The sequence below is a fragment of the Anser cygnoides genome, chromosome 2, assembly GCF_040182565.1.
Source record: "Anser cygnoides isolate HZ-2024a breed goose chromosome 2, Taihu_goose_T2T_genome, whole genome shotgun sequence".
In the NCBI taxonomy this organism is placed as follows: domain Eukaryota; kingdom Metazoa; phylum Chordata; class Aves; order Anseriformes; family Anatidae; genus Anser; species Anser cygnoides.
This window is the reverse complement of record NC_089874.1, coordinates 86,771,880-86,798,390: the sequence shown is the minus strand read 5'-3', so window position 1 is coordinate 86,798,390 and position 26,511 is coordinate 86,771,880. Positions and strand designations below refer to the sequence as shown.

General features: G+C 37.4%; 1 protein-coding gene across 12 annotated transcripts in view; it reads right to left on the bottom strand.

Moving 5' to 3' along the window:
• CTNND2 (catenin delta 2) overlaps positions 1 to 26,511 on the bottom strand; it is a 648,554-nt gene that overhangs the window by 188,304 nt on the left and 433,739 nt on the right. For 9 of the 12 annotated variants that reach the window (XR_010829527.1, XM_066992559.1, XM_066992566.1 and 6 more), the window contains one exon: positions 20,043 to 20,144. The exons of the other annotated variants lie outside the window; for them this stretch is intronic. Coding sequence is in view for 8 of the 9 variants with exons in the window: in XM_066992559.1 (XP_066848660.1) it covers positions 20,043 to 20,144 (102 nt within the window). In the remaining variant the exon portion in view is untranslated. The remainder of the gene's footprint in view (positions 1 to 20,042; positions 20,145 to 26,511) is intronic. 12 annotated transcript variants of the gene reach the window in all.

The following is a 26,511-nucleotide window of genomic DNA, read 5'->3' as shown; positions in this document are numbered from 1 at the left end:
TGCCTGGCCTGCTGTCATAAAGAAAATAACTGGCATTATAGAGCTTGCTTTAAGGACTCTGCAACACTTTTGAACCTCATGGGCCTGGTCAATCCACATCTGCTTCCTTTGTTCCACAGTGCACTGCAAATGGGTTATTACCGCTCTTTCAGATATAGGTAAGCAATCTCAATTTACTTCATGTGTGCTACAGAGTAACAAGATTGTACATGCACTTCATTACAGAAGAAGCTGTCATTTCATATTTTTTTTCTGAGAGAGCAGATCCCTGTTACTTCATTTAGCAGCTCCTCAGTGGCAGTTTGATCGCCCCATACTCATACCTGCTCTTCTGGGAGCTTGGAGAGGACAGGAACATAGACAGGAACGCACATTTAGCTGCTTGGCAAAAGGAGGAGGCATGCCCGCCTTGGGAAAACAGCAGCATGATGAAAAACAAAGTCTGAGTGGGAATTGGACTTCTATATTGGTTTGGAAATGAACCTGCTCTTAAAAACAAATAAAAGGATGGCACCCACCACTACCTAACGCCGAAGTTGCAGAATGTCACATCTCCTTCTACCTTGACATCTGCAGAGGTTTTAAAGACTCCTGTAAAAATCTTGACACATTTTTAATATTTTGTAATGAAATTCCAGATATTAGAAATCCATGAGTATTCAAACTCCTCTGCAGCTGTAATGGAGAAGAAAAATGCACAAATTACGAATGTTTTTATGCAATGTTCTCAGCTATACTGCATAATGACTTTTTTAATGTTGACTACTGCTGAAATTCAGATGGGATGTCAGAAGAGTGTAAGACCATCCACCACGAAAGTGATTGACAATGAGAGTGATAAACCCTAAAAACCTTACAATTCTCAGTGAGATGTGTGATTCATTTCCTAGTGCTGGGAGCTAAGACTTGTCAAAGGGCTGCCCAGAAAAATTAAATAATGACTTGATTTCTGTAAAGACTTGGTTTCAGGTATATTCAGAGCAAACTGACCTGCAAGTATCAGGGTGTCTCTAAATTAATGGCATGGGGTGTCTTTAAATAAAATAATTCCCATATGGAAGTTCTGCTACTGTTTTTATTTGAGTGACAGAAAAGAAAGTAGCAGAGAGAAGCTTTCTCCTTTAAATAGCTATTGATCTTGAGTACATACACAGAAAATCTTATGAGTTACAGACACTTTATTCTTTTCTTTCTACAATCTTTCCATGCACATCAAAACTGGCAATTAATAGCGCTAAATTTTGTAGACCTATCAGTATACTAGAAAGTGATCTCCAAATATCTAGTATGTCAGAGAAATGTGAAAAACTACATCATCACCAGAGCTTTAGCATCAACCTGATTAAAATAGCACAAACTTGTAAACTGACCATTAAGCAAAATGAGATCAAAAAGAAAAAGCTGTCTCTCTACCATTCAACTGCACCCTAGTGATCTACATTTTTTTCTAGGATACATTTAACTTACCTTTTGTATTTTACTGGAAAGGTAGTTGTAAAAACATTTATTTTAGTTCATATATGGCATATGTTCTATTCCTCATATTATGAGGCCAATTCAAGAACAGATAGGTCTTTGCACTGGATGAAAAGATAAAATCTAATATATATAACAATCTTTATGTTTTTAAACACACCAGTTAAACATATATCTTTGTAATTGGAAGGAGGTCAGACTGATACTACTATTACACAGAAGAGCCATGTCTGTACACGAGCATCCTAAAGTACAATTTATACGCCAAAATGAGATAGCTGCGTGTCCTGCTTCACAAAACAACTAGCTGATTTGAGGACAGCCAATTTTGGAAAAATAACATAGGCTTGCATTTTCATTATTTATTAAAAGAGTAGTATAGAGTATATGTAGTATATAATGACTGTCTGCCATAGATACAGTATGCACTTATATGATTTTTTTTTCTTCCCCACTAATAAAAAGAGGGACATTTTTTAACATTAATATCTCATACATATATATAAATATAAAACCTGTACATATGTGGCTGTGACCACAAGCTCCAAATCAAGTTTAAAGTAACTACATAGGAAAATGAGTACATTCTTTAGTGTTTCCCATCCCTGACACTATATAAGAAGCAAAAATGCAAACCTTTAAAATTCTTGATAATAAAGTGAGAGTTGTGCCCATTAGATTTCTTGGTTTCTTTCTCATGGTAACAGAAATAATATAGAAAAAATATAAAATTAATATGTTGACACTTAAGAAAAAAGACTAATAAAATTTAAACAACAACTTCACTAGGTATTGCACAGAATATACCACCATGTTTTTATTTGAATCTGTGCAATATAGATAGCATCAGTCACTTACAGTACAGTAACCCTTGAACTTGGTGTATTTTGACAGGCTTCCAAGTATTTTTCTTAGTGGAACTTAAGTTCAATTCAGTTGTTTGGCTATAAAGCTCTTTTACCATCCAGCACCAAGGAAAATTTGGGATCAGCACATCAAACTCAAATTTGCAGTGGGGTTGCTGTTGGCATCCCAGCTCATCAGGGAAATGCATGTGTCTTAACTGCCAGAGCTACCCAGCTCTGAACACATACCATTTGTGTGCAATGACATTCTGTTAGCAAACTGCACTACTGAGCAATCCCAACTTTATTAGATTCTTAAATCCTAATTTGTTTCAGGTTGACATGACATAGTATGTTTCAGCTCCTGCTGTTAGTGATATTGTTGCAATGAAGAAAAAAACCCATCTGTATCTTCCCACACAGTCAATGGCTGTGAGAATCTGCGTGCTAATGGATTTTTTGCTGCTCTGGAGTGTGAAGGCATTAAAATTTATCTCTACCACAAACAGCATGAATGAGTATTCAGATTTTCTAGCTTTTTTCATTTTTCTACTGTTTTTGTTGTACAAATGTACATTTTACCTAGACAATTAGTTTTTTCTATAATCTTCAGTCTTCTGCATTTTTAAGTGTCAAACTGCTGTGGATGATGTACTTAACAGTTAGATGTTTTAAGTTAGCCTGAAGCTGTTGGGACAGTATAAAAAGTGGAAGTTGATAGAGGATGAACCACAGCCGTGATCTGAAAGGCTACTTGGGGCACACGCGTTAGCATCATCTAGGAATTGCAAAGCAAAAACTCAGATGACAGATATAAGGACTAACATTTCCACAAAAGAAAGGACAGGATGTGGCAAATCTGGGCCATTAAGGCTAACAAAAAAGGTCTTGCTTTGTGTGTGGAAAGATTCTCTAGAAAGAAGATATTGCTTTCTAGTGGATTAGTTTTTAAGACAGCTTTATGAACTACTGCATACAGACTATAGCCTTTTACTGCATCACAAATTAAGGCCCATTGTTTTGACAAGAGTAGTAGTGAAAGAAAAGGCACTTCTAGACTCTCCTGATGCATAACTTATCTTCTGTATCCAAAAAGAACATGGAATATATAAATTAATCTGTGGTTTATTCTATTAATATTAACCTGTATTACGTCCGAAATAATGAAATGGTCAATGAGTTTTTCAGCCTGAAGCTTGCTGTTATTTTAATAAAACCAACATCACTGGCTCTGAATATCGTTTGGAAATTTTTAGCTAGATACTGGAGGATTTGATGAAGAGAAACAAACCTTCAACAAGAAGTAGTAAATGGCATTGCCAAATTCAGGACGTACTTCTGGGCTCACAATTTGAAATGCTAAGGAACTCATTAAGCAAATCAAAGTTGTTAAAAACCTCATCTCAGTCTTTTCAAGTACCACCACCTTTTTATGGTTGTTATTGACAACAAAAAAGCCACAATGGAATGAACTATTATCTTCATAAAGCTGTTGTCCTTGCCTCATATCAGGTTAAAACCTATCTCTGTATATGTGAAGGTAGGATTTTTTTTTTTTTTTTTTTTTTTTTTTTTTACATACATCACTTTATACTTACCCCAAATTGATTTCATTTGATTTTGGTGTGGCATCATTTTTTTTTTCTTTAAAAAGTATGTTTACTCTCTCAGTTTATTATTTTAGCACCTGAACTCATAATTTGTGTTCTTGCTAGGTTAAGGGTTGGACTGAATGATCTCAGAACTCTTTTCTAATCTAAATGATTTTGTAATTCTTGATTACTATTTCTATTAGTTTGATACAAATAGGATACTGATAGGAGCTGCCTACACCTACTTTGAAGCCCTTTTAGAAAGCAGGCATCACGTTGTGGATACCCCATCTACAGAATCATCTGAAGTCAGGTTGGATAGGGCTTTGGACAACCTGATTTAGTGAAAGATGTCCCTGACCATGGCAGAGAGGTTGGACTAGATGATCTTTAAGCTTCCAACCCAACCCATCTTAATAATTAGACAGTTCCCCGCAGCTAAAAGAAGAAAAAGTCACAGCACTATAGCCTACAGTTGGGCTATTATTTTTGGATGAACATTATCTAGTCCTGGCAATTTGTTATGCCTCGTTTAGTGTTGGTGGCAAAAGATATGGAACAACTACTACAGTTTGAGATGGATCCCATGGTAAGTTCATTTCCCCTTCCCTCAAAAAGAAGGAGGGAACATGAAAACTTTTCACATCATCTTCAAATGTTTTGATGGAAATTGCACATCTGGCAAAGAAATTCAGAAAGAAGTAAGTGTTCCTCTAGTGCAACAAACACTGATTCACAGGTTGAATTGACTGTTGGCAAATTCCGCATGAGTAATGTGATACTGAGGACATTTTCAACAAACTGCTGTGTTATGTTCTTCTCGATCCCACATAATTTCTTGTTATTTCTAAGCTTATCTTGATTTCAGGATGTCTGGTTCCAGAGATGACATCATTTTTACTGATAAGAGAGATATTTTCCCAGTTCAAGAGCTAGCTATGTGCTGAGAAATGGCACATACGGTTATGACATTAAGAACGGCAGAAATCAGATTGCAAGCAGTATAGTTTAAGGCAGCAACAAAGTTAACAGCTACCACTTACAGAACTCGGTGTCTCTCTCAGTGACATGGCCAAATGGTAGGTCACCTTTTAAACAGCAAAGGAAACCTGGAAATTTTTGTTGTAAAATCAAGCATATGAGAATGGGAAACATAGACACCTTATAGGCCAAGATTTCCCTTTCAGTCTTCATCACAAAAAAAAAGAGCAAACCAAAAAGATGGAGACCCATTTCTGTAGATAGGTTTGGAAATGTTTATTCTCTATTATGGATGATATGATGCAAACGCTATATTAGACTCACTGTATCTAGCACATTTAGTTAATGAAGTTGTGGACAAGGCCTAAAACCTTGATTGCTTATATTAAAATACTTTTTATTTTTTAAAAGTTAGAACTTGAATTTATGTCATAATTCCAAGTTAGCATTCATAAAATTGTATTTATTATGAATTTTAAATATCTTAAAAATAAGAATTGTAACTTCTTACCACTTTGTCAAACCACTTAGATACATGAATCAGTCTTGCATCTATTCACTAGACAGATTCACTTGTTGATTAATGATGTTTAAATGCTGCATTCACATTCTTCCCACCTCTAAAAATTAAATGCCTAATTATTATAGTTGTAGAAAAATCCCTTAAGAAAATTCAAAATCAGAGGAGACATCTCTAATTTTCAATTTCATTGATAATTTGAGAAATATTTAGTATCTACTGGATGATGGGCTGGGATTAGGGAACTGAGCTCCAAATTTGAGAACACTGGTTTCATTTACAGCTCTGCAAACGTTAAAGAAAAAAAAAGATCAAATTTAGGACAGTCTCTCAAAATAAAATTTCTCTTTTTTTTTTTTTTTAAATGCAAAATTTGAAATAAAACCTAAGGTTAAGCCAGTGATTGGACAGTGAAGAACTTTTAAATCTAAATATTATGAATCAGAACTCCTTACCAGTCTTATCCCATGCTTCTTCACGTAAAATCTATAAATATTATAGGGGAGAGGAAAACATTTGTAAATTGGATTGAGCCACTCTGAACGTTCCAAGTTCCATCTCCTACAGGAATTATGAAGATTCAGATCACGTCCTGCATATACATCTTGGCAAACCTTGTTGTCTTATTCTTTCCTGACAGCATGCATAATTCATATTAATAACATGATGAAAAAAAGAGTAAGCTAAAGAAAAACAGGCACAAAACTAAACACAACAGTAGTTTCTGGAACAAAATATTAAAAGAGAGAAGAAGAGTATCTGATTTTTAGAGGAGCTACAATGTTAATATTGAGCTGTACAAGCATGTAGTGCTTTGGAATGTAATTCCCTTCTAATGTATTGCACTTCTCTGTTCACTAACAGCTCACTTCTAATATATTGAGCTTTGGCTTTGTTTTTCCTGCTTTGGTCTTTTCATTGGAAAACTCAAACTGGATCATGAGAAGTCAAGTTACAAAAGTATTTGCAATTATAGATTTTAATATTCATCTTATATTAAAGAGAAAAATTCAGATTTCTTTTTACTAGCCACAAAGGTTTGTGATCTGCTTCTCCATTATTTTCAGATTTGGCAATTTGCTTCTTCATTGAAGAGTAAACATTTGACTTAGATAAATACAATTATTTACATGCTTTTGCCAAATGTTTCTCAGATGAACTGGAAAACAGAAACATTCTGGATACCCAAAGGAATAGCAACATTCTTGCAAACATAATACATACAGAAAATTGTCATTAGCATTTGCTTTCTCATGCTAAATTTATCTTTGGACTAATTCTGAAGAATATTTTTCTTGTATGTTATCCTGTTTAGCTTTAACTACTGTAGCTCAAATACCATATCTCTAAAATATCTGATTTGCCATCCACTATCATTCTTCACAATTACTTCTTGGCATTCTTTTTCTATGTATTATCAATTTGCAAGTAACAAACATACAAAAGCTAGAAGAGTAAATAAGTAAATTTTTTTTTTTTTGTCCTTATCTGGACATACTGAGGAAAAGGCTTCCAAACAGGAATTATGCACAGCTTTCACTGCCAGGCTTCCTCACTCCCTCTTCTGCTTTGTTAATAAGGACATATTGTTTAGAATGATAAGATATAGAGATTATTTAAAAAATAAAAATCCAGAACCTAAAACACCAGCTTTAATAATCATGCCTTTCAGAAGCTCTCAGAATAGATGACAACCTCAAACTGAAAATATGTGAATTCATTTGAGTCACATTTCATGAGGCACAGTATGAAATGCAAAACTAAATTCTAACAGATTTCACGTAAATATATTAAAACCCCAACATACTACTGAAATATTTAAATTACCACACAGAGAATTTGGAGGCCAAAATTATAGATCTGTGTTCAGTTTTTCTGTAGTACAAGCACACATCAAGACAACTACATTGAAACAATGGTCACGGAAGATTTATGATTGCTGGTAATTTATAAAGTCTGAAATAGTCTTTTTAGGAAACATCCAGACTACAAGTGAATAAATACAGTAAGATATAATAGGGATAAGTAAGTGAGACAGTGCTTTATGTCTTGTATATTGGCAAAATTCTTGTCATTTACACATCTATATGTCAAGTCTGTTCTGTTGGAACACTGCTGAATATTTCAGTGTTCAGTAGCTATGTACCCTTTCTTATACAAAGCTAACCCTCACCCTTTCTTATACAAAGCTAACCCTCACACAAAATATCTTTGAAAACACAAGTAATATATTCTGAGCAAAAAGGGAAAACGAATAATGCACTGTTATACTGGAAGCAAACACAAACGTGTACTCACAGTAGCGGAAAAACAAAACACGGGGGTGAAAACTCAGGAAGAGTTTCTGTGAAACAGCTGTGAGCCCCTGAAGAAACACAATAGCTATTCACAGTTTAGGATGTTTCAAGCCAGTCATGGAATTAAGCCGCAGAATTCCCCTTAATTAAATAGGGAGTTTTATCATGTGAGAGGGTAAGAGTGCACATGCACTTTGCCTGTTTGCGTTAGGACCGCTGGGGCAAAAGTTCATTGTCCTCACGTGGTTAAAGCTATTCAGTCTGGCAAGGCCAAGGGTGCAGTTTCTGAGAGTCGTGAACTGTCCCTGCAAAAAAGCCAGGAAATACCAGATGGATACACGGCTGCATGGCCCAACCAACAGCCCAGTGCTCTTGATAACAACTTATTTAATCATCCTGGTTTCAGAGCTGAGGAGAGATCACAGGAAATGCCTAGGGAGCAAATTTGGAGATGGCCCAAGGAAAATGGACCCACCCAAGCCCTGCCAACTCTGAGAACAGCCTCAAAGATGGAGGGACTGTAAATCAATGTGTGTCGTGGATAAGGGCAGCAAGACAACCTCAAGCTGTGACCTGACTCACTCAGGTATTCCTGATTTCTCAGAAGACAAAGATGGCTTTGGCCTGATTCCCTTATAGTTAGGAGGTTGAGAGTTATTCTGTTTTTTTGTAGCTTATAATTGATCATTAAAGACAAAAAGCACCTAATAAAATTTCCCCCAGTAAATTGCTTCTTCACATTGAAATTAAAAATGTCATGAATTCTGTTTTGTCTATAGCATATTGTTCAATGCTCTTGCTATTTTCAAAGGTAGAGTCCTATTTTTTCCTGGTATTTTAAAATACACTACATGAATATATTACTTTGTGCAACATTAAATATTTACATGTTTTTCTTTTGACCCTCTTGTATCAACAAAATTCAGTCTTATCTCTGAACCTTGTAAGATCAAGGACAGAAACTCACTCAGGAGAGCACTGGGGGTGGTAGGGAGAAGGAGGGAGGGAAGGAAGTTGTAACCAGAGATACAAAACTAGAAGCTGGGCAAGAAGCCCTTCCTGAAGCAAGGCGGGTCCTAACATGGAGGAGAGCTGTTGGGAAGGTCTACAGAAGTGAGCTAAGATGAATAGAAGTTTGGATCCAGTGGGAATCTGGCAACATCTGGTAATTAGGCAGTCAGATGAATCACCGCGAAGCATAAAACATCTTAAAGAACCACTGTTATACATCCAGATAGACAAATAAAGGCAGAATTCCAGCAAGAAGGCATCTGTTGCACGTCTAATTCACAAGTACCTGCTCTGCAGAGAACAGCCTGGGCAAATCATGGTGCAGACAACATCTCAGGGAACTTGGTTGAGGTGGCTGCAATCAAGGAGCTCTGAGAAACAGAGCCCATGGGTAGCACTCTCAGAGACACTGGTGAGCAGTCTGGTCTCCAAACATGGAAACCCAGTCCCTCTAAAAAAGAGGATGATCAGACTGGCAGAGCAGACTTTTGAAAACATCATAAAACAAGATCAAGTCCAGACTAACACCCACAAGATTATGTGGCAAGAGGGCATTAGGCCACTGAGGAGGAAACAGATGCTGTACTGAGACTTTTGTATCCAAAGATGGTCGTGCACCCTTCTGCTCTGGAACCAGGGACCGGTGACAGGGAAAAGGTTGGTTGTTACAGTGGGACTGGCACCTAGCAACTAGCGGGCAGGAACGTGAGTCTGCAAGACCAAAGGACAACATGCAGTGATTTGTTTGCTGGATGTGAAGGTCACATGAAGGGCATAGAGGTTCTGGATCACCAGGTGAGAAACACTGGTGAGAAACCTCCACTTCTGCTCTCAATGGGGAGCAGAAACACCAGGAACAGGGAAGACAGGTTCCAAAGGCAAAATTTAGAACCCTGCAAGGAAAGATGAAGACTAGGTCTTCCATGCAGCAGTGCTCGTATAGGCCTCACAGGACTGTAAACAGACAGAAATGCAAAGGTGTTTGGCTGAAACGTGTGGTTCACTATTTCATTAGGGAGTGGAGACACTTGTATACGAGACATTAGATATTGGAAATGAAGCTTGTACTGAAGGGACAGAGCTCACCTGAAACTTAAGGGAATCAACCTATTAGTACTTCAAATGCAGAAAGTCATGAGTGAACTTCTTACTGAGGAGTGGTGGTGCAGGACGGGTAGAAGGTGGTGGCTACAGAATAGCAGCACACAGTGGAGACTGAGCCATCTACTATTAAAGAAGACAAAGAAATAGTAAAACAGGAAATGAAGTACTGTCCTTTAAACAGGGCTCTATGAATTGAGCCAAAGTAGTGGTACACATGCTTCTACACAAATGCTGGAAGCCTAAGAACTAAGATGAACTAGAATGCCTAGCCCTAAAAGGCAAACAAACAAACAAGGATCTACATGCTTAGGAACTTGAAGGAAAAATTGGTGAGAGATGTAAAAAGAAGATACAGGATATACAGGAATAGTACAACAGCCTATGGTAGTGATGTATGATAGAACTCTGTCTAACGTTACACCAAACTCATCACCTCAATCTCCGTAGGGACTGACCTTGCAGGATTGCACAGGAAGAATATAGCATAGGATTCCCTGACCATTATCCTGACTGAGACACGTTAGAAGAGATCAGAGAAGCTGCAGACTCAGTCAATATACAGTAACAAGTGACTTCACTTACCTCTATGTAGAGTGGGTGAACATCACATCAGGGCATAACAGAGATATTGGGTACTGTCAATGACTGTTGATTGCAGCCACTACTTAAGGAGTCTTAGAATCATAGAATTATTTGGATTGGAAGGGACCTTAAAGACCATCCAGTTCCAATCCCCCTGCCATGGGCAGGGACACCTCCCACCAGACCAGGCTGCCCAAGGCCCCATCCAGCCTGGCCTTGAACACCTCCAGGACAGGGCATCCACAGCTTCTCTGGGCAGCCTGTGCCAGTGCCTCACCACCCTCTGAGTGAAGAATGTCTTCTGAATATCTAACCTAGATGTACCCTCTTTTAATTTAAACCCATTCCCCCTTGTCCTATCACTACACTCCCTGACACAGAGTCCCCAGCTTTCCTGTAGGCCCCCTTTAGGTACTGGAAAGCTGCTCTAAAGTCTCCCTGGGGCCTTCTCTTCTCCTATGCTAAATAACCCCAGCTCTCTCAGCCAGTCTTCACAGGAGGGGAACTCCAGCTCTCAAATCATATTCACAGGCTTCCTCAGGAGCTGCTCTAACAGGTCCATGTCTTTCTTATGCTGGGGACTCTACAGCTGAATGCAGTTCTCCAGATGGAGTCTAATAAGAGCAGACGTTGACCTGCTAGCTGTGCTTCTTTTGATGCAGCCCACGATAAGGTTGGCTTTCTGGGCTGCAAGCGCACAATGCTGGCTAATATTAAGTTTTTCATCCACCAGTTCATAACAGAAGCCCATAACACAACATGCAACTGGTGATTTTGCTGGCATGCAAGCTCTTTTGAAATCTTTTAACTGAAGAGCCATTCCATAACAGTGACTTAATTTCAACAATCCTATGTAAAACACGAAGGCAAAAATGTCCTCCATAATCTCAACTTCAGAGAAGGAGACTATATAAAAAATAAAAGATTGCTTAAAAAAATCCACACCTTTAAAGGGTAATAAAAATAATTTTATCTCCACAGGCAGTATGAATCCTCCCTTAGGACAACAGAAGAGAAGCCCTGTAGTACTGGTATCAGAAGGAGCTTGAGAAAAACTAGCTACAAAGGACCTAAAAAGATGAGAAAGGTTAATTTTCAAGATGTGCCTCTGAGGTCTTTGAAATCTGGTTGTTGAAAATGTGCAGAGGTTAGCGAAGTTGGAATATGAGGAGAATTCTAGAGTGGGCTTAGATCACTAGCTCAAGATAGGCGTGGTGAGATGATGTGATTCCACCTAAAGAGAGATAAAATAGTAACATCTGTCCCAGCAGAGGGACACCCCCATCTGTATGGCAGAGGGAAATTCAGAAGGCACCTAAAGCACAGAGTGCATCATGTCCATATATATGATTCAACAATGGAAGAATCATTTGAACAGAGGTGAAGCATACCAGCAGGGTAGTATTCAAAACATTCTAAGTGTGCTAAGTCAAAAAAAAAATCTAACGGAGACCTTTAGGAATTTTTATGCATTTCTCATTTCATTTCGAGAGCTGAAAATACTTTATAAACATTAACTTACCAAGACACATAAAATAGCATGCTTTAAGAACCAAGTCACAGCTGAATTAGAACAGTTACCTAATAACTGCCTTCAAATGCTCATTAAGAGCACATCATTATCTATTTCAGTGTAAGACATGAATAGACTTTGGGCTAGCTAATATTTTAACAGAAGAAGAGGGGAAAATAAAAAACAGATAAGCTCTTACTGACTAAAAAGCATCAGTCAGGGCTTTAGATTTTCTCTGTCTTTGCTGGCACTCCCCTACTATCATTCTGGACTCTGAATCAGCAGATGACTCAAAAGGTAAAGACTCTCACCTGCTGCATTCCCAGTAACGTTCCTAGAAAGGCTTTGTCTGAATACACATCTGGTATGTCCTTGCAAACAAACAAAAAAAAAAAGGGTAAAATCTGAAGAAATGGAAGCTCTACCTAGTAGGAGGAGACAGCAATACTACAAATGAGAATCCCATTAAGAATGGTTTTGCTAAACTGATCACCATTTTCTAATAATTGTTTTGTAAAGATATATAGAGAACAGTAAGGAACTCTAGACGGTGACTAATATTTCCTGATTTCCTATGAAACCAGCAATCAAAATTTTACACAACATTTACAGTAGCTAAAGATTATGAAACCCTCTGAAAAAAAGTACTGCTGCAAAACAAAACAAAGGGAAACAGACAAAGGGAAGGAAATAATAGAGAAAAACTGTACGGATAATAAGCTAGCTGAGGAGTTCAGTCTCTTGGTACTTTTCCTTCAGAGATTTATATGATTTGCATGACCCCTAAAGAATTCTGTAGTCAGTGTCTCTCGTTCATACTCAGCAGTTGTATGGCTAAAGCCAGTATCTAAATACATCTGAGACTGTATAAAAAATGAGTGAGACACTTCTTAAAACCTTTTACTGAACTTGTTCTAACTACTGACTGTGTAAGACAAAATGAGATCAATCAGTGAATATAACTTAGAAAAAGGCAGACTGAAGTGAATGTCCACTGACCTTCATGCTGTGACTGTTAACAATCATAGTATTGTAGCTACTTTTTCTATCCTGCTGTAACCACTTTTTAATGAAATCATATCCATTTATTTCATGAAACTCAAACATATGCTTCCAAAATATGCTCAGAATATATGTTCATCCCAACTGAATGCTCTCCTTATGACTTGTTTTAAGAAAGGACCCAAACCCTCTATGACTGAACAACTTACTAAACTTTCATGATTACTTTGGGCAACCTAGAATTTAGGGCCCCAACCCTACCTCTCTTAAGTTGATGTTCCCCAGTCTCAGGTAATAGGCTGTAAAGGTAATAGCGAAAAGAGATCAAGATCATTAACTACCATCTTCAGACATGAAATCTCATGTACTGCAGTTGAATTAACCTTGGGTAATATCTGGAACCCTCAGCATTGATCTGGCACACGTTTCAGAATTGCATAAGCCTCTCTGATTTAAATGATTTTGACCTGTTTGATAATGTCACACTTGCTTCTTTATTTTGTTAATTTCACAAAATTATGCAGACATAAACTAAAAGCATGTAAACAACTAAACCTAAGATTTACTTTATTTGCAAAGTCTCCTATGTATTGTTTATTAGCATATTTTTATTTTTACTTTAAATAAACCACAACATGTAGAAATCCGAAAAGCAATTCTAACTTGGATGGTCATTGCTTGAACTCGTTACGTATTTCCTGTTTAACCAGGCTGGTTGGAGAGCAGACTTGATTATTCCAGGAAAATACCAAGACACAATAATTCACTCGGAACAATAGTGAAGAGAACACTGGGTCCCTGACAGTTCTTGAACTGCTTGTGATTTTTTTAGCCTAAGAGGCAAAAATCTTACAGATGTTTTAACGCTTTCTGAGTGACTGGGCAGTTTTGGCTTAAGGCATCATTGCAATTGAGAGACAACCGAAGAGCTGATAGAAAAAGACAAAATACGAAGATGAAAATTAGCACTAGGGTAAGTTTATTAATCTGGAGAAAAAGATTTTTTAAAATTTAACCTTAAAAACCCAAAAAGCAACTAAGAGAAATACCAAGATTATCTGGATTATATTTTTGAAATAAAGAGGATTACCCTCATTAATAAATGCACATAAAGCTTGCCTTTTCAATAATTATTTACCTATTGTTACATTATAAATTGTTTTCACTTAATTACTTAAGTTTTAGTTTTTTTTGAGTCAAGTACATTTTCCACAGTTTGTTCATCCCCACTTAGATACAGAGCAAGATGCTTTAAGATGCCAAGCAAGAGTCCAATGTCTGCTAGCAGCTCCATGATTTTAAGCAATACAAAGGTCACATACAGTGGCAATGAAGTCACATCAGAAATTTATGACAACATCTGCAATCTAAAGATGTTTTCCTAGGTAACTACGCTCATGAATCTGTAATTGTACGCATCATGAATTAAGCTAATTTCTTAACTGCATGATCATATTATTCGACAGCAAACCCTGTAGGAAGTAACTCACAAAAATTTACCTATGTGCTACGTAGGCAGCTGTCCAGCTTAATGTGCAGTGACTGTTTCTTAAAAAAAATCTTCAGAAGAAATTGTAACAGGAGCACAGCATGCAATGGCTGCTGAACTTTCCTGCAGGATTGATTTAAAAGAAAAGCAATTTGGTATCAACAGTTTTGTTGTATCTTCATTTGCTGAATCTGTGTTTATTATCATCAATTTAACATTTAATGAATTCATACTTATTAAGATATTAAGTTAACATTAGTTGGGAAGCTCTAAGAAGCACTTGTTTAATATATACACTACAGAAGCAAAGTTTTAAGATGTTATAGGGAATAAAGACAGCAATATATACTATCACATATCAAGCAAATGTCAGGTATAATCCAAATGCAGCAGAGATGTCATTAATTATTCTATTTCTGACATCTATGGACAGTTTGAAAGAAATCAAAAGCAAAAGATGAAGATACAGGTGAGCAAGGTAGATCACAGTTTAAGCTGTGAAATTACTCTATTAGGTCATTTTTTTTTTCTTTTTTTTTTTTAATTATTTTTTAACAATAAAACCCAAATCACTATTCCACACAGTATGGAAGCAGTAAGGAAGAGATACACATTATTAGCTATAAAGATACCTGTTGCTGAAATCTAGCCCTTCCCAAATGGATGGGAAAGTCTGGTCTCTGCCTATTCCCCAGGTTCAGTCACCACAGTGCTGGCAGGCAAGTACCCGATGCCTCAAAGAGCATCAGTTCAAGAAGTGCACTTGGCATCCTGGGCTGCTGGAAACCATCTACAGTCACACCACAAGCTAGCCTCATGCTGGTCAGCTGCTGTGAGACTTATCTTTCTGCTTTGCTGTTAACTGCTGTTCACATTTTTAAACAGATTCAGATACCATCTGCACATTGCCAAATGGCCAAGTTTAACGGATGCCTGTAGTTACTGCTCTACTTTAGAGTCCAAAGTACTTCATTAACCACGCTCATAACTTTCTGGAACATCCTTCCAGCAGTAACAGTTTCTCCTGTATGCATTTATTTTTATTTTTTCCCTTTTTTCCCTGCAAAGTTTGAACACAGCCCTTAAAGTTTATTATTTTTTTTAATTACTATTTTTCTTTTAAGAGCCGAGGAACAACTTACAGACAATACAACTAACTACAATCAAAAAGCCTATGCCCCCTCAAAACTGTCACGAAGTCTAGTAGCCTTTTTAAAATCGCAATCTGACTTGTTTCCCCCTCTTCTGAGAAGCAGCAACATGCCTTTGTAGGAAAGAGCTATTACTCCTCTCTTCCTCCGTGAGCTGATGGCTCTGCAATTCAGCTCTTTATGTTCCCATCCTGCAGCCAGCAAGGAGTCCCAAGAGTCTCTTTTAGTACCACTATTTCCTACGTGAATGTCCCCATCTTTAAATAAATAAATTTGGTTCATTTCCCCCTAATTATATTAGTTTGCAATTTCCAAGTGAAATACTGTTTTGCCCTTTCCTTCTTCCCCTCTCCCCCTTCCTTTCTCTCCCCACTCCTCCCAGTTGTGCCAAATCACTTTGTCCTCTGTCCTGACTGGTAACTACGATATTCTTCAATTTATAAGAAACAGAACAAGACAGAAAATTAAAGTTAGCATATGCTTGTGCTCTTTCCAGATTAATAATGAAGACAGAGTGGAACTGTTCCCAGCATCAAGCTCCTGGCACCATATGCTTTGCTGTCTATCCCTACATTGCTATGTATGCTTGTTTTTTTTTTAATATGTCTTCTTTAAACAGTATTTATATTTTTCTCCCTGTAAGATCGAGCCTTTATTTTGGCTACTGTGAATTCATGACAGAATCAAATGGTACACAGACACGCAAAGACTACATCTCTTCTAATTTCTTCCAGATAGGCCGTATTTTTCTAATTTGTCTCAAGTTTGAAGAGTATCACTGAAAGTCTTCAATTTTTCAATGCAACAGCATGAATTTCACACAAAGAAACAAAACATGGATGAGATTCAGTTATCCCAGGAAACCTGGTTCAAGCTCCTGAGAAAAATCCAGACTTGTCCTTACTAATACCCATTCACTTGTAAAATTAAACTAGAATGAAGACCAAAAAACTGATGTATTGTTAGCATTTTATCCTCAGCTTTTGTCAAAGGACAGTGGTACAACAGACAGAAATAAACCTCAAGTTTTAATAGTGAACAGACCAAAATTATATACGACAGCTTAATGTATAAAAAGCTTGAGGAACTGACCCCTGAGCTCCAATGAAAAAAGGATATGCACAGGAGATGGAAACAAGGACAGGCTACAACGGATGCATGTGGAAGTACTGCTCAGTCATACACGGTTGCCATTATGAAAGCTGAAGGTCAGCTTGAGTTGAGATGTGCAAGAGGTGTCAAAGGCAATGAGAACAGCTCCTACTGATACATTAACAATAAAAAGGATGAACAAGGAACATGCAAGCTCACTGATAAAATGATAATTGCATGTACAGATAAGGTTGAGGTACCCAATGCCTTCTTTGTCTTAGTCTGACTGAAATCAGCTTCTGTAACATGAAGAAGAGATGGCTTTGGGTGTGGGCTGAACCTAACAGCAGCCTTCCATCATCAAAGAGGAGGTTACCCAGAAGAGTGAACACAAACTGAGGTCCGTGCCTGAAGGATGAAAGGCAGCAGTCATTAATTGAAACAAGAGAGGCTCTGACTTGATGTAAGGAAAAGATTGTTCAGTATGAGGGGAATTAAGCACGGGAAGAGGTTGTTCAGGGAGGCTTCAGGATCCCTGTCCTTGGAGGTTCTCAAGGAACACCTAGACAAAGCCCTGAGCAACCTGGTCTAAATTCAGTGTTGATGTGGCATTTAGAAGATAGTTGGATTAGGACCTCATGAAGTCTCTTCCAAGTAGAAAGATTTTACAGTTCTAACCTGAAGCTCTTTTCAAGAAAGCTCCAAGCTAGTAATTAAAAACAAAACAAACAACAAAAAAAAACTCACAACAAAACCCACTACTGGGATGATAATCATCTTCAATTTTGGCCTACATAAAGTTTCTCTAGTTAGTTAGAATTAACATTACGTTATCAAGCAAACAGTCTTGGTGCTCATATACTGCTGAATAATTAATACTCTACTGAATTGGTTATTACCATTTTAATGATTCTTTGAATTTAATGTTTACTCCACGAGATACAAAATACTGATTTCTTCCCTCTATGGTGGTACATAATTTCTAAAGCAACATGCAAGTAACATACTCAGCTTTTCATCCTTTAAAAGTAAACATGGCAGGAATAATGCTATTTTTCTATTTAATAGAACAGATAACAAAATTTTAAGTCCATTTTTCTTTCTTTTTGAGAGAGAGAAACTGAAATTTTCCTTAATATAAATGGCCTAACTACATCACTTGTATGCTTCTAGTTTTTTTGGCCGGCAGAGGTACAGAAGTAAAACTAATCAAATGTGTTCATTTACCTTTAATTTCAGAGAGATTTACAGACTAATCCCCAAATCCTCATTCACCAGTCTTTGCAGAAGCAAATTTCTTGAAATGAAATTGACTAGTTGCCTAAGAAAGGACTATTAACATGAGAAAGGAAGACCAAGTACTTCCCAACTCAAATGTTTCACCTTCACAAGTACGTTTATTGTGTCATCTAATGACAATACAACAGGCAAGAAGTCTATTTTGTTTTTATAACTAAGCCGTGGGTAAAACGGAACAGACTGCATGGTTTATTTCTTCTTACTTTTTTGTTTGTTTTTAAAACAACCCAATTATATTACACAACATAAAACTCCAAAGCTACTCAGATGCTCTGTGCAATTGCAAGCATTCACAGCACTAAGGTGACTTGCTCAATGGGATTAGAGTGGCAAATGAAGATATTAAGAAACCTAAAACATCTTTGTGTCATAACACTTCTCCTGATGATTCTTTGGCCTACTGAAGAAAATAATTTCAGCAGTAATTAATGTTTACATTTTCTCACATGCACAGAGAAAAACAAGATATGTAAAAGATGCTTAAGTTTCTCTAAGAACATTTAAGTCCTTAAGTATTTACACAAGTGATTTACTACTGGAATGTAATGTACGTAGCTGCAGGTACCTCAAAACTCTGGCCACCGCATAAGCTCAGCTGCTTCTCTACCTATGTTCTAAGTAAAAGCTGCTTTGGATTCCTACAGGTTTTCAGCATCTGGGGCTATAGCATGGGCTCTGTGGATACAGGAGTATCTAATGATCTAAGTTATAAGTTATATTTATCCTTAACTAGAGTCTTTTAAAATGGAAGACTGCAAAAATGTTTTAGCATATTTACCATTTAATTATTTATTCCTTATAAAGTACTGAGGTGTTTTATACATTCTACATTAATGGAAATTAAAATTGCTTTGAACACGTCAAGTATGACAAAATATTGTGATAGCACACTAAGTTAATCTCGACCTTTTCTCCGTCTAGCTTCTGTCCACATTGTGCCAGCAACAATGTTAAAAGCAAGAATCCAACATAGTTTTCCTAAATCACACGGAAGTGTTTGCTGTCAGAACTGTGTGACCCACTTCACCATACACTACCTATGGTAGTCGAACAGGGTATGAATTATGAAATGCTGATATCTGACCAACAGGTCTGAAGTTGTCAGCTAGCTACTATACCATGTACCTTGTAATACCTGTCTTATCTGTGTTGCCTTTAAGGTTTGCTCCATAGGGATAAAATACTTTAATTACGGATTTGCAGTCCTGACATTTAGTTGCCAACAGACTACTTAAAAACAAAAAACAGGCTTTATTCTTTTAATCCTTCCAAACAAGTAGTTCAGAAGCAACAACTAGAAATGATAAAACAAAACATTCATGAAAGGATGCCAATACTATGAACTCCTTGACAAGCATGAATACACCCATCCATAGTACGTATCACCTTTTGAAACTTTCTGTGATCTGGCCCCATGATCAGACTATGCTTGCATAGTAGTCAAGCAACTATAAATAGAATTAAAAAGCCCATTACTCAAGGAAACATCCTAGAGGAAGGTAATACACCTCTACCTGTAACTGCAGAAAGGTTTACTGTATCTTTGTTTAAAGTACAGATCACAGCTGCTGGGGTTGTCAAAAACTATTGTGTTAGTTTCAAGATTAAACATTACATCAAGTAGTTATTGATGTTGGCAGAAATGTTTTACTTCTTGTTTTGTTCAGAGGGGACCATGCAACCCCATAGACACATGGACATATTCCTTCTATTCAAAGAAAGCTGTGAGATATGTATCCAGACTGAACACATTCTTTAACAGGAGTTACGCTAAACTCTAATACTTCGCAAAAATCAAAGTAGATGTAATTACTCTTAAGTGAACACTGTGTTGTAAAATAACTATCACAAACTATTAGGTTTACACCCAGAATGGGCCCTCAGATAGACTGGTGTTGGGTAGATACAAGGATACAAGTGTGACAAATACCAATAAATACTGCAGGGAAGTAAAGACATCCATAGCAATATATTAAAGTCTAAAATTTAATATATTAAAATATATTAAAAGAACTTTCATCTGTGGGTCTGAATGAGAGCTTTGATTTTTTTCAGCTGATGTTAATGCCTACAATGAGTGGAATTTACCTTTCATTCTCAAAAATGACATCAGATTTTTCACCCTTTTTGGTCATCCTGTGGTCTTCGTGACTGATGTCAAAGTAGCAGGCCTGCATGGTGAAGCTCTCTCTAAGATAAAGGGGAAAAGGCTGTCACAGGTCTCTCGTACATGGCCTGGGGAATCAAGTCTGTAGATCAGAAGGCAGCTCAGAATCCAGATCCAGTCAAGCTTTACACATTTTCCCCATGTACTCATTACCCCAAAGAAGCATGTTGCAATATCACACCAGGAAATAAACACCTATTCTAGGTTCCTAATACTAGTCTGCTATCTAGAAAGCAGCTGTGATCCTTGATGTCAAAAACAGTAGTCTTCGTACCCTAACCAGCAAGCGTGCACAGAATATAAGACTGCTGCTGTGAATACCCATCAGCTGGAGTGGTAGAGCACAGAGCTGTATCTCGAAGTCCACACACTGCTGGAAATTCCTGTCAAGAGACATTATGATCCGTTATGACAGAAGTCTACCCACCAACAGTAAAGATAAGCTCTCTAAAAAGATACACCAAAAATTATTTCACCAAAAATAAGCCATAGCCTGTACAAAAACAACCAGATGGGAAAAGGACGCAACTTACATTTCTATAACGACTAACTGGAAATGCTTTGTAAACACAGCATTAACAGAATATGCAATATATCATTGTTACTACAGTAGCATCCCTAAATAGCACCAATGGGATCTAAGCCTTGTTATAAGATGTACTCTATAAATGTATATGCAAAGACATAAACCATACTTTAAAAAACACCTTTCACCTATTACAAAATATCATCTACCCCGATTGACTACAACACAAGGAAAGAGAACAGATGGTTAGGACGGCAACTGTAAACAAATTTTACAGATAGCTAAACTGCTCCTCATTATATCGGTTTTGAGATCTTCTGTTACGCCTCCACAATTTACAGTACGTAGCCCCCTTAACTGCCTTGTAAAAAAGTCTATAGACTCCCTGATTCGAATCAGACACCTTCCCTATCAAGCAGAGTTTCTCCTTGCTCCCTCTGTTCTTTCAGAAGGCATGGGAAAAGGCTTACCTCAGCTACTGCATGAATTAGGAAAAGTCCAAACAAAATCACAAATTATGTCAAATTTACGGTAGTGGTAACGATTATGTTTCTCTGATGTCTTGCTTTAATGCACCCTCCTTGCACAATAGTACCTGAGTGAGTCTTGCCTGGTATCTCAGACAGCCTATGCGATTGTGCCTCAAGTTTCTCTCCTGTTACAGGGTAAAGGGTGGCAGAAGAGCACTTGAACGTTATGTCCTCATTTCGATGTCATCGTTCCCTATCCTTTTTCTGGAACTTTGAGGAACAATTAGTGGTCAGTTATGAAAAACTATTAAAACTATTAGCATTTTCATTGTTCCTCTTTACCAATGAAAACCTAAAAGGTTAACTACTACCTTATAAAGAAAATTGATCTTTTGTTAGCTACGAAGTACATTTCTAGGTGGTGATCACCAGCAAAAAGTTGAAAAGCACTATTCTAATTTAAAAGCTCAAGTCCTATCTTTCAAAAAACTAAATATGTAAGAACTCCATCATAAGTCATTAATATTACCCCCCACAGCAAAAGTAACGTACTTTTTAAACAAGAACCAGACGTATGCCCAAGCCCAAATAGGACAGGTACAACTTCAGGACTGTACTACCAGGCACCTAGCAAAAATGGTGACAGCAGCTATGACATGCAGAGGGAAAACAGAGATGAGTGGAAGCAAAAAGCACTATTTATACAAATAGGATATAGATACAGAGCAGTGAAAGGGGGAGGTTGATCTTAGCATTAATTTTTAGCCATTGGCAATGTTACTGCATGGAAGGGCTAGTCCTTGCTAATCATGTAGAGAGTGTAATTTCCATGTTGGTCCTCACTTGTGCAAAAGGTCTAGACCATAATTTCAAAGAAAGTCTACCAAAAAATCATGATTTATACAGAAATTAAATATCTTTGTAGACACGCCCTCCCCATACCCCCCATCACTACAGCTGTGTTTGCCTTCAAGGAGAGGAATAACATTAGAATGAAGCAGTTTGCTAAGAAGAGGTTAAGAAGAGCAGCTAACAGTTTCTGTACTATCTTTCAAGGTTTAATACTGTTTAGGACATTATACTGAAGTCTAATGCAAATGAATTTAATTTTTTTTAAAAATAGCATCATGACTAAACAGCAGGGAAAAGGTCAGAATCAGAGGTTAAGAAAGTCTTCAGAAAACCTGGAATTGTTTAAGCAAGGTAAAGTAAATATCATAAACCAACACGTTAAACACAGAAAGTGAGGCAGATCAAAACAGTGGTCAAAAAAGTAGCTCAAGAACAATTTTCAAAAAGGTATAAAAGCAAGTGATAAATCCTTTTTCAAATATATATCAAGAGTAAAAAACAATCCTGAGAGCAGGTGTCCAAAATGCAGTACAAAAAGAATGTTCCTAAAGATGAAGGTGACAGCACAGAAACTAGACATTCATTATTTCCATGTTCAGTGTGGGAAAGTTCAACAAGCTCTTTGTAGGGACCTCACTGAGAAGCTGTCTCAAATTCAATGCTGCAGGAAATGCTAATTAAAAAAAAGAGGAGCGTTGCATGGGAACCACAGGCCTGTAAAACCTTAGCCAAATTTTAGAATCTATTCTAAAAAACTGAATCAATGAACACATGCAGCCACACAAACCACTGAAATCTTGTGAAGATGTGGAGTACACTGTTTTCCAGAAAAGCCAAGTCTTGGATTTTAATGAAGTTCTAAGAAAGTATTATTTCAGTACTCTGAAACATCCATGAAATCAACATGAACGTGAACAATTGGGAAAATCATTTAAGACAAAGATGGCTTTATCATTGTCTTAACATAAACACCCGTAACTTGAATTTTATGCATAAGTCTCATCTTCTTCTCACAGAAGCAATGAAGTAAACCTCAAAAAAAAGGAAGCCAAGCCTGTCAAGGAGGACTAAAACTTATAAAATGGCTTCCACAGTAGATGCTACTAAATACCCGGGGGACGCCTCAACCTGGAAAAAAAAAGAGTTACAGGATTTGCAGTAGACAGCTACACAATGATGAGTGGCATGAAGAAGAGAAATATGGATATACTGTCTACAATTCCTTCCACTACGAGAACTAAGGAGCACCTAATGAAACTTCTACTTGGTGGTTTCCACAGAAGTCTTCACACAAGGTGCATATATGCTCAAAAACCTGCCACATGACTGGATGCTAAAGCTCGCTAGTATTCAAAGGGAAACTAGATAAATGCAGGAATAACAATTCCATAATGGAATACCAAGTGCAAAGCTGCTACGTTCCTTGCTAATGATACCTGGTGGCGGGACTGGAAGAACATTCTGCACAACAGGCTTGCTCTGTCCTCTTCTCCAGGGGTTTTATTACTGGCCTCTGTCATAGAGGGAATACTGGCCTCAACAGCCCTTTGATTTGACTCAGAATTGTTATTCCAACGTTACTTTGCTTTCTCTTTCAGAAGGATACAAGTGTATAGACCACATTAAAAATAACAAGTAGAAGTCAACAGCAATTTGAGAGAAAGAAAAAAAACTCTCTCCTGGATGCATAACAGCAGTATTAAATAGAGAAAGCATAATGTACACAGTGGACATGTATCCGCTTTAACAACACTGCTTTGGGTACTGCTATTTCACAGTAGTTTTTCTTATAATTTCAGCAGCCCTTGTACGCTATGATAAAAGACAAATCATGCAGTATGTGTACATTTGAATATGCATCTGAAACCTAATAAAGGCAATCTTTATCAAAGAAAAAAAAATGATGCATAAAAGATCTGTAACAGAAAACAGTGAGGGAAGTTAGCATAATATTTAATTGCGCACTTTTAAAGTGAAGTTTGATTAGCAGTCTCCTGACTTAAAAAGGTTCTCTAAATTGACTTCCCTCTCAGGGCTTATGTGACAGCTGATTTTAATACCATCAGCATTAGTAAATGTAAAGCCTCGTACAGCATGATGCTGCTCTTCCTTGATTGTAGTTGTAAGTTCTGCCCATCCAAATGAATGCCTGTAACATGACATTTATAAAAGTATACTTGTTACCTGGTTACTTGCATTCTGTGGAACAGTGATGACAGTAATTGTCTAAGGATTTTCACCGTAATTTTACTTACACAATTGCCTGCCAACACTTCAGGCAATTCAGTCTTACTCTTCTGACCACTGAGCTGGGTCTCCCCGCCCTTGATCTTCTCCTCCAACACCATTTCCTATTTCTGAAGTTATTGTGGGAACACACAATCTTAGTGGACAGCGTATTTCCTAACATCTAGAATCTAGTGTTTTTTTCAGCTGCCTTCTCTTCATCAATGGTTTGAAGTGGACATCAAAATTTCCAGAGACTTACCTAAAGTGAGGTAAGCCTGGGAAAAGACCAGACTCTGGAAGGAAGTTGTAAGAAAGTATTCCTTTCTCCCTTCACTGAGGGACTAGTCTGAAGCAGATATTCTAAACAAACTTCAGAAATAGGCACAGCAAATACACCTTAAGTACAGTGATGCACATCAGCATATCCTTCTGAAGAGAAACAGGGTTAATATCTCAAGAATAGCACCCTCCACACAAGCTTATGCTGTTTTCAGGACTGCTCCTTCCTTATTTGTCTTTATATCAATAGCAACGTGCCTGTAAGCATAAAAACGCTGCAAAGACTGCCTCTCCATCTAGCTGTACACATACCATTAGTACATCCATCTGTACGAAATCCTTAAAAACTGCTGTATGGTCAAGACTTCTCTTAGAAGGATTTTACATCTTTCTTGTAAGAGGACACTGTAATAGTCTTTTTTCAATTTATTATAAGCTTCAGGATGTAGAGTTTGCAAAAAAGATTTAAAATAATTTCTTGCAAGACTACTACGAGCATTGCTTTAGGAAGTTATGAAAGTTATCCTTAAACTGCGACTGCAAACAAAGGTACAGCTTATGAACATTGATATTTAGTATCAATAAGCAATCTTAAGAGGAAAAGCAGAGGAATTGCTAATAGTGCAAACCATTGTGGATATCCAGATAATATTCCATCAGACCCCTCACATCAGCTGACCTCTTTAGGACACTGCTCCAGCAAGAGATTCTGAATCCACTGTCTTGACTTATAGCTTCTTCTTCAGTTTTGATTAATCTATTTAGAAGGCTTAGCATTCCTCATCTATTCCTTACATGCGTGTGTATGCACACACATAAATGAGGGAAGGAAAAGAACTAGAGCCCTGACAGTTTTCCTAGTAGCTGAAGACTTAAAGTAATATTCCTTCCTGAAGGCGCTTCAGAGATAAATTTTCAAGGAAGATGCCATGTTCTTTGTCTATCACTGCCTACACATGAATTTTGGCTACGAGTCTTTTTTGCTGAAAAGTGTGATGAGCTTGAAGAGGTGTTTTGACTCTGGCTTGAGAAAATGTTTGGCCAATGATGACTCTGCTAATCTGAAAGACACTGACTCTACAGCAGCCATCTTGTGTGGATTATATGGCCGTGAAGTAATGATGAAGCCTCTACATCTTCCATGAGAAGAACGAGGGTATACAGGCTGAGGAGTGATTATGGCAAAGCTTCTCTTCTTCAAATCCTGAATCCTCATAGAGCACCTCTTCTGACTGATCCTCTTGCCAGTGGTTAAGCAGGAAAGAGAGGCTGTCTTGTGAGAGGGGGCCTCAGCGTGTCATAGTAGCTCAGAACAGGCAACTGAGGCGTTACAGGTTGAACTATTTTATTTCAACATCTGGAAAGTAAACACTTATCAAATAGGTCACATAGGAAGGCATTCTTTTCTACAAAGCAACAAAAATAATCCAAAGATGGTAACGAATACAGACCAATGGCATGCTAAATGGAGATTTGGTAAGTGGGGTATGAGACAAAAACAACAAGAAGTTAAAATTAATGTAAGATTTTTTTTTTTTTATTAAACAGAAGAGTATAGACTCATTTTCAGTCTGCAGAGCAAGTGTTTCCTGAATATCAGACAAACTGTAGGGTCCACCTATAACCTCTCAAGGAGCAAAGGAATTCAATATATTCTCTTACGTTGGTTTCCAACGGGCATCTTGAGCAGGCTAAATCAAAGAGCAGGTGATGGATGACAGCAGCTAATTCTTGTGTCCTATCTAGAAAGAGACGTATCAGTTGTTGATGTCTACTCAGGTCATTTTCTCTTGCCCTTCTTTATGTTTTCATCTATTCTTTCCTGGCTTTATGGAGATCTTGGCTTAGCCAGACAAAACTGCATGTCTTAAAGCCAGTTACCAGGAAGGAACCTATCAGAAGTGTTACACAGTATTATGCTAATACAGGTCTACCAGATCTGAGTTAGTTTACAGGACTGGGCTGCTCTATCTTTCTCTAACACTAGCCTGTAAACAAGAGACAGCATTTTTAATTTTCTTCTCGTACTAACTT